Source organism: Macadamia integrifolia, chromosome 13 (assembly GCF_013358625.1).
Source record: "Macadamia integrifolia cultivar HAES 741 chromosome 13, SCU_Mint_v3, whole genome shotgun sequence".
NCBI lineage: Eukaryota > Viridiplantae > Streptophyta > Magnoliopsida > Proteales > Proteaceae > Macadamia > Macadamia integrifolia.
The window spans coordinates 361,660-371,279 of NC_056569.1; the positions used below are offsets into that span (position 1 = coordinate 361,660).

The 9,620-nt window shown below is 36.1% G+C and overlaps 1 protein-coding gene across 1 annotated transcript; it reads left to right on the forward strand.

Annotated features, from left to right (window-relative positions):
- The first annotated feature begins 1,451 nt into the window (after positions 1 to 1,451).
- Positions 1,452 to 6,484, forward strand: LOC122059763 (receptor-like protein 15). The gene is made up of 7 exons (XM_042622800.1): positions 1,452 to 1,908; positions 2,129 to 2,284; positions 2,995 to 3,075; positions 3,499 to 3,654; positions 3,769 to 3,846; positions 4,027 to 4,104; positions 4,233 to 6,484. The coding sequence occupies exons 1-7, from the start codon at positions 1,452 to 1,454 to the stop codon at positions 6,482 to 6,484; spliced, it is 3,258 nt and encodes a 1,085-aa protein (XP_042478734.1).
- The last annotated feature ends 3,136 nt before the right edge of the window (positions 6,485 to 9,620 follow it).

Here is a 9,620-nt window from a genome sequence, read left to right on the forward strand (position 1 = left end):
ACATGCAAAGAAAGTCCATCTGATTCTTGAGTCTCAGACTCATGAAGGATCCACTGAGGAGAAAGAGAAACAGGGACTCACAAGGGCCAGCAAGATGAGCCACTCTTACTACTATATTATTTAATTTTCCAAGAAGGGTGGAGGTGGATTGAGTTATTGATCTGGCTAGACCCACCTGTGTAGTTGCTTTTTTTGGGTAAAATCACCTGTCTAGTTGCCACCTCTAAGACTTGCATAAGAAAATCTGATGCAGTCTTTGTAGAGTTGTTGGATTTTGAATAATAAATAAAATTTAAAACATGTATACCCTTTTTTGTTTTGAACAAAAAGGAAAGGATATATGATATTAGGGCAATAGAGAACAGTACCCCGTTGGTGCAGGTATACGGTAGTGCATAGGATATCACGGTCTTTTTGCATCCATTGTGTCTAGGTGTAGATGTAACACATTAACGAGTAGTGTTCTTTCTTCCATTATATTAATATCGAAAGAATTAAAATATATACATAGATTACATTCTCAAAAATAGAGATCCTGAAAAATCTCTCACAACACACTTGTTGACCTTCAAGTAAAGCATTAATGTAAAAAAAAATCCTTTCTAATATTGGACAACAACCTTGATAAAAAGGCCTATTATCCTGTTAGTTTCTTATATACAAAATAGAAATAGAAATATATATATATATATATATATCTTTTAAAAAGAGACGAAAGAATGGTCAATTTGATCTAAGATGCCACCACGTTTTCCATGAACTTTTGACAAAAGGTTGATATCCTTTTACATATATACTTGTACAAGATTTTACCGTCAAACACGTTGTTTCCTTTTTTTTTTTTCTTAATGCAACTAGATTACTCAAAGTACCTCTTCCAATTGAAAAGAAGTGTCTGTTAGGTTCGGTTCTTTTTAGTTGGGTTGATCTGGTTCAACTAGAAACTCTATGATTATGCGCAAGACTACCCCTCTTCTTGAAAACTTCGCGGGGACTACTTTATGACAATGGACGACCACCCGTAGGGTGCTGTGGAGAGAAAAATAAAAATAAATAAAAAAATAAAAAGAATAAATTTCCAATTAGATTAGGGGCACATAAATAGTTTTACATACATTACTGCTAATGGGTAAGGTTTTATGTAGGTCTTTTTTGGTCTTTTTCTATGTGGGCTTTCTGCAATTAAAAATCTTTTTTTTGTTTTGTTTTTTGAATTTATATAGTAAAATGTTACCAGACAGATGGTTGAACGCACTACTGGATTAGTCGACCCGGTCCAATTCTGCAACTCGATCGGCTGCCATTTGGGCCAAAACACCCTTAATTTCCGTCCAACTGCTTCCTTATTTATACATACATCCTTTTGTTTCAGCATTGATAAGTAGGAGTTTGGAGAAGAGATATAACTTCCTCTCTGAAGCCTGAAGTCTTTCTTTTCTTTCCCGTGTAAAATGAAGTTGCCTTTGGTGAAGTGTCTATGGGTTCCATTAGTTTTACTACTACTCCGATTTCAATACTGGTGCTGTTGTTTGGGGTGTTTAGAAGAGGAGAGAATTGCTCTCTTGGAATTCAAGGCTTCTTGCAATTGGAATACCTATTTCAATGGTGATCACTTACCATCCTGGGTTAGTGATGAGAGAGGGAGTAGTAGTAGTAGTGACTGTTGTTCTTGGGAGAGAGTCCAGTGTAATGCTACTACAGGACGAATCATACAACTCTCCCTTTCTGATTTAGGTGGAGTTCTTGAAGAATTTGATTCTATGAACATTGATGATGAATTCGATTATCGCAGTATATTTCTAAGGAAGAGTGGTTGTTATCTAAATGTCACCTTATTCTCGACCTTCAAAGAACTGCACCACCTCAACTTATCTAATAATGAATTTAATGGTTGGACCAATAATGAAGGTATATTCTTCACTCTTTATGCTTTCAAAAATTTTGTATTTCTTTCCCAACTGGCCATGGCTTGACCAATTGATGCATGGATATGGATACTATTTTAATATGCATTAATTTACTTTATATAATATATGTATTATTCTTTTGTTAAAAGTCAGCAAGTATATATATTAAAAAAGAAGATAAATAGAGTACAGGTTTAACGATATATGTATTAATCTTGCAGGATTTGAAAGTTTAGTTGGGCTGAGAAAGCTAGAGGTCCTGGACTTGACATATAATAACTTCAACGATAGTATCTTCCCATCCTTGGGTGAACTCAAGTCTCTCAGGACTTTGTCCCTTGGAGAAAATCAGATGCCAGGATCAATTCATTTGGAAGGTAAGAGGAAAAAAAAAAAAAAGATCATTTGGAAGGCACAGCCAAGTCCCTGTTACCCTCGGTAGCCACCATGGAAATGAAATCATGGGAGTAGATTAAAAATTCCACCGTAAAGGATATTTTCCACCCTTGTCTTTGGGATTTCATTTCTCTGGCTGCTACCGAGGGTAATAGGGACTCGAGGTGGTAGCCAAATTTTTTCCTTTGAACAAAACTTGGATGCATCAGGGTAGCTAGGAGTCATGTTTTGCTTATCATTAATTGGAATAACTAATGTAGAAGAACATCTTCCATCATATTAAGAGTCTAGATTGTCTGTAGTGAGCGGTGAGGTGCAGTGAGCATTCAACGATTGGGAGAGTCCGGCCATGTGAACCCCAACCGTTGGATGCTCACTGCACCTCATCGCCTCATTCTAGACAATTTTGACACTCATATTAGGCGTTCTCCCTTGATTAATTTCTCCAATCCTCTTTTTGTCTATTTATAGTTTATATCAAAGCATGTTAGATGCATTTACATTAATATATCTATATATATATATATATATTTTAGATGTATTATTAACTTATGGTTGCTACCTTGGTAAGAGCCAACTTCAATAAAATTTGAGCATGAAGAGATTCCTAGCATAAAAGATTGATCTATTTGCTCTTGCAGACCACGTACTCTACGTGATATTATTCCTTGTTTTCCTTTACTTTGCACAGAAATTATATCTACCATGCACAAACTGGAGTCATTGGATCTAAGTGGCAATTTTCTTGAGGACTCTTCACAAACAAAACAAGGTAAGAGTGGCTTGGACCATCTTCGTTGTTTTAGCTAATTACGTACTTTCCCATTCTTCTATTCTGGAATCATATATTTGCAAAGGGGGGGGGGATAAGAGCTGCTCTAATCTCCTTTTCTTCTAGTTTGGATTACGTCTCATATGGTGCCTGATCCACAGCTGAAATCCATTCAATCTCTCAACCTATTCTAAGAAGAGAGAGAAATTAAGTGAAATCCAAGTATAGATCAGGCACCATACGAGAATAGTTCTCATACGAAGACCTGATCTCGACTCCTTCTCTCCCTACTTTTCTATGTTTCCCCACTTTGGATTCAAATGTTCATGAAGCCCTTCTTAATGGCTGGCTATATATGTTTTAACAAAGTACTTGCCTGGCTACCTAATCCGTTGACCTGTTTAACCATATATGTTTTTGTAGGCTCCACAAGTTTGATTGAAATGGCAAAGCTGAAGGCTTTATACCTATATGGAAACAATTTTAAAAACAGTATCCTTTCATTTATGGGTACCCTGACATCCCTTAGGACCCTGTCCCTCGGTGCCAACAATTTGGAAGGATCGCTCCATATGGAAGGTATATGTTGCTTAAGGATAATTTTAGTGGGAGCCTTCTTAATTCTTTCCCTCATCATCTTTATTGATATGCATAATAATTTATGGATTCTTGTGTTTTAATTTCTTGGTGTAGAATTGACTAATCTGCAAAACTTGCAATCGTTGGATTTGAGTGGAAATAACATAAATTGCTCGTCCCAATCAATTCAAGGTAAAAAGCAATAGAATGGAAATACTTTTTTATTCACCAATTAGAATTATCTCTCAATGCCTATAATTGCCTCAAAAGGTCCAATAGCCTTAGCCTAGAAGATCTAAAATAGATCGTGAGCATAAAAATAATCTAAAATAAGTAGTGAGTACCCTTGTTAAAGTTAACTTCCTGGTGCAGAATTAGCTAATCTGCATGACTTGCAGTCGTTGGATTTGAGTGGAAATAACTTCAATTGCTCCTCCCAAGGAATCCAAGGTAACAATAAACCAAATTTTTTTTTTTTTAATTTATAAATAATATAGTGGAGTATCAACCTACTCATACTCGCGGAAAAACAAAAAAAACATGGTTATAGAGATAACTTGCTTCATTTACTGCTGCAGCTTTGTGTAGAATGAAGAAGCTTCAAGAGTTGCACCTCAGTGGAAACAATTTTGAAGGGATCCTTCCTCCATGTCTCCAAAATCTGACATCCCTTAGAATATTAGATTTGTCCCATAACCAGTTCAGAGGAAACATCCCATCATCTCTCATAGCCGGCCTCTCATCTCTTTCACACATTTTCTTGGGCCACAATGACTTTGAGGGCACATTCACATTCAAATCCTTTGCTAACATTCCAAAACTTGAGGTGATTGACTTTAACAGTGCTGGAAACAAGTTAGAGATAGAAACTGAACAGCCTTCATGGATTCCTCTTTTCCAATTGAAGGTACTGTTGTTGTCAAATTCCAATCTCAACAAGCAAACCAATGCTATTCCCAGATTTCTCTCTAGCCAGTACAACTTGATAAAAGTTGATCTTTCCCATTGCAATTTAAGTGGTCTGCTCCCACCTTGGTTACTTGAGAACAATAAAATGTTGAGATTTTTAACCTTGAGAAACAACTCACTGAGGGGCCATTTTCAGTTACCATCCTATGTCCACAGTGCTGCAAGAATCATAGATATTTCCCATAATTGCATTGATGGATTGCTTCAAGAGGACACTGGTAACATTTTTCCTAATGGGAAATATTTGAATTTATCGGTGAATAATTTTGAGGGTGTGATTCCTTCATCAATTGGTTCTATGAGCTATTTGTCTTTTTTAGATTTGTCTAACAATAATTTTTTAGGAGAAATTCCGAATCACATGGCCATAGGTTGCAGCAATTTATTCTTCTTAGGACTTTCGAATAATAAATTGCATGGCCAAGTTTTTCCTCCGCATTTTAATTTTACAAAATTATTCATTTTACATTTGGATAACAACTCATTCTCTGGAAATATCTTGAGTGGACTATCCAAGTGCAACCTAGGGATATTAGATATTAGTAACAACCAGCTAACAGGTAGAATTCCTAGTTGGATAGGTAATCTTACATCTTTAATGGTGCTTAACATGGGGGGTAACACTTTAGAAGGAAACATTCCAATTGAATTTCAAGTACTTGAGCAGTTGGAATTTCTTGACCTTTCTCAAAACCATCTTTCTGGACCCATAGCATCATTGTCGAATTTAACAAGTTTAGAACGTCTCCATCTGCAAGGAAATGGATTCATAGGATCACTATCAACTGCTCTTGTCAATAACTCAATTTTGAAGATATTGGACATAGGAAGAAACAACTTATGTGGTGGTATTCCTGATTGGATGGGTGCCCTATCTGGTCTGAGAGTTCTTTTGTTGACAAGAAACCATTTAAGTGGTACAATTCCAAATCATTTGTGTCAATTGGAATGGATGCATTTAATGGATCTTTCCCACAATAGCTTGTCAGGATCAATACCCAGATGCTTCATTAACATTACATACGAGAGGATGACAAAGATGAGATCTTTATCTGAAACTGAAGTCATTGATGGGTTTCAGTTTTTTCTTGATTCTTTGAGTGTTGGTACTGGAATTGTTGATTCTGAACTTGTTGCTTATGCAAAAGATCAGATAGAATTTGTGACAAAAAGTTGGTCTAGGGTATACAGAGGTGTCATCCTTGCTTATATGTCTGGTATGGATCTATCATGCAACAATCTCATCAATGATATCCCACATGAAATAGGAGATTCAGATGGACTTCTTGCATTGAACTTGTCACACAATCAGCTCTCTGGCTCCATCCCAAAAACCTTCTCCAACTTAAAGCAAATTGAAAGCCTTGACCTATCCTACAATAAGTTGACAGGAGAAATCCCTTCAGAATTTACCACACTCAACACTTTGGAGGTCTTCATCGTGGCACACAACAACTTATCTGGTAGGACACCAGAGATGAAGGGACAATTTTCAACATTTGACAACACCAGTTATGAAGGAAATCCTTTCCTTTGTGGTCTGCCTTTACCAAATGCCTGTAACTCATCCAACGGTGGAGAATCAACCAGTACATTTCCAACAGTTTCGAATGATATGGATAACAAGTATGACATTGACATGAGAGTTTTTGCTGCTAGTTTTACTGGTTCATATGTCGTGTGCTTGTTGGCATTTGCTACTATTCTCTACATCAACCCTTATTGGCGAAGAATGTTGCTTCATTTCATTGAAGAATGCATATACTCATGTTATTATTTTCTCTCTGATACTTACTATAAGTTATGCATCCATATCTACAGATTTCGTTTGCTTCTTTCGGAATTAATTCCTCATATATAATTGAGTGAACATTGTAAAACAAGCTCATCCATGGGAATCAAGTTAAGGACTACATCCCATTCAAATATAGGATATTAATGGATGATGCACTTGCCACCTTGTATTATATTTCTTTGAGATATCCTTTCGTTGTTGGATATCTTTGATGTACATTCTTCTTCTTCTCTTTTATAAATATTTATAAAATCTGCTTATTGTTAGCAAAAGAAACGGATGATGCACTTGCTCATTTTATTATTAATTAGCCATTTTTTCACTGTGTTTTTTAAAATTCAAATGTATCATGTGAATTACAAGGCACATGGTTTTAGTTTACGTTATTAGATCTGGCATTGGTCACACCCGATATAAATACGATATAGATATGTATCGATTATTATCAACTATTTTATTTTTTTAAATACGATCTATTTAGTCTATACAAATACAATATCAATACATATCAGTTAGTATGAGCAAATTTTTTTTAAGAGGATCGTCTTTTTAGTCAATACTATGATATGTATCGATATCGTATCAATAAGCCGATACTGATACAGATCAGCCAATCCAATACTAATGCCTTAAACTACTACTAAGCCAATCATGAACAGAGAAAGATTCAAAGAAATAAATGAAGAAACAAACGATTAAAGAAGCTTCGCTGCAAATTACACTGACCATATTCATCAAAACCATGTTTGGAGCTGGCATACTACGTAAGTGACGTAACAGTCTGGCCTTACAGCATGTACATGTATCGATTAAACATTATATTCATATGGTATATGACTTAAAAGCATATGGTATATGACAATTTTTGGGAAATGGTATAAATACGAGGGGATGTAGATTCAGGCCTAAGGCTAAACTCCGGTTACATGCAGCCACACCTAAACCATGTAATTGATTAGTCGCAAAGAGACATGCGTTGGAGATGCCTACTAACACACAGCGGAGTTACACCGGAGTGTTACTCTAGTAGTAATCTAGTCCAGCATCAGGTTTTGCCCAAAAAAAAAAATCTAGTCCACTTAAGAGTTCTGGAGACTCTTGAGTATGGGTTTCATATGATCTCCCGTCTGATTTCCATAATTCTTTTATCTTTTATTTTTATTTTTATTTTTTAGTTTTTATGGGATGATGTTCTCTATTGGGAGTGTACGATTCCTTCCTATTTTAATCCCTTTTCTCTTCCTTATGATATGACATGCCTACCCCTTGTGGAAAAAGAGAGATAGACTTAAGAAGCGAAGGTGACAAATTGATGCAACCCGTGGAGAAGACATGCCTACGCAAGTGAAGGCCCAGCTTGACTAGCCCATTCAATTAAGAAGATCAACCTGCATTCAAGCCCAGAACTATTTTGGTTTAAGCTCAATTGGTCCAAGTCTAGCCCAAGACTAAGAATCAGTCCAAATCTCCCATCTTTGACTCTATCATTTCCCATACATTGGAGCTTGCATCAAGGACCCTTGTAACATACTAATTCATTGGAGCTTGCATCAAGGCACATTAGGACAACAACAAATATTGAAAATATTTTACTTTTATTAGCTTATAGTTTCTAGATTTGACTTAAGCTTTTATGTGTAATCTCAATCGTAGAAAATCAATTGCAATCAAGGGTTGGGATTTTGTAGTAGCTTTTTTTTTTGATTTCTTTTGCTTGCCTATATGAGGCTATCAAATCTATTGTAGAATATACATAGATTGTTGATAAATGAAATATTTCCTAAGTGCAATTCTCTTGAACTTTGAAGAGTTCATACCTTGAAAACTTTGAAGAGTTTTCACTCATTCCTTGAAGAGTAGGAGCTTTTCTCAAGTTTGCATCCTTGATGAGTTGTAGCCATCAATCTAAAAGATTTGATGTCATTGATCTTCCTTGAAGACTTAGAAGAGCAACCATTGAAGATTCAATCATTTTCCTTCATTTTCTACCCAATCCTAGAATGCTGCCCATTCACGTTCTCTCTCTTCCACCCCAATTTTTATCTTGTTAGATTGTTTATTTGAGAAAACCACAAACACAAAGTTTTAAGAGAAAAGAGTCCTCAAAATTTTGGCTTTAGAATCAGGTCATTACGACCTATATTGAGTAAGTTACGACTATTTTCCTGAGTAGGCACAGAAGTAGAATTTCTGCTTATGGTTGTCACTGAGTTTCAGCGTGTGCAAGTCACTCTCCCGGTCCTATTGTTTCCAGTAACTGAGCTTAGGCTACATCATTTGTATCAGAGCTTTGGTTGGAGAGGATAATGCCTCCAAGACAAGTTAGAAGTCGAGGTTGATGAAAAATAAATGTGAAAATGATTCATGGAGATTGATGAGCATGCATGATAAACACTACAAAGACAAGTTTTAGGCATACCTGAATCCATGGCTAAAGAATAAAAACTCTTCAATGGCTTCTCGTATGCTCATCGTATAACATGATCAATGTTGGTCTGGTCTACTCTTTTTCCCTTTTGCTTGAGGACATTAGCCTTCACTTAATGGGTCAGTGATAACTATATATAGGGGTGAGGGTAGGGACCAACCATGCAATGAAATTAGGGTTTCCTTCCCATTAAGGAAACAATACCTTAGGTCCACACATAGTAATATATTTATATTTCATACCATTAAGGCGTGCTAATAAAATCCAATATCTCCATAGAGATCACTTACCATATTGGATCCTTTTTGTTTACTCCATCTATAGTCAACACCACCAAATTGGTTTTGGAAACAAATCTTAGACTATGCTAGCCCACTAAATTAGAATCTTACAGATGTGGTAGGACTATTCCCATAGATCAAGTGCACACACTTGTTGAAAATTTACAGCAGTGTATGCAACAACAAATTGATGAGTTGACCCAAGAAGTTCAGCGTCTGAGAGCTGAAGCAAACAATCCTCCACCCCATTTTGGAGCTGAAAAATCCAATGGTGATTCTTCTTCATCAGAAAGTGTTCGATATTTTCTTTGAAGAAGGAATTCTCCACACCACACACAAGGAGTTCGTGAACTGGATTGGGAAAAGGAAATCAAGAGAGACATTCCAGAATTCTCAGGTACTGATTTTGCTGATGAAATTGTTGATTGGTTAACACTTGTGAATGAAGTTTTTAAGCATAGGAATGTCCCGACAAGATCACCAAGTTGGCATA

Excerpts from the sequence above, each read along its gene's own strand:
- LOC122059763 (XM_042622800.1), top strand. The coding sequence starts at position 1,452 with ATGAAGTTGCCTTTGGTGAAGTGTCTATGGGTTCCATTAGTTTTACTA. Across the intron at positions 1,909-2,128 it reads TGGTTGGACCAATAATGAAG|GATTTGAAAGTTTAGTTGGG; the intron begins GTATATTCTTCA and ends TTAATCTTGCAG. Across the intron at positions 2,285-2,994 it reads AGGATCAATTCATTTGGAAG|AAATTATATCTACCATGCAC; the intron begins GTAAGAGGAAAA and ends TACTTTGCACAG.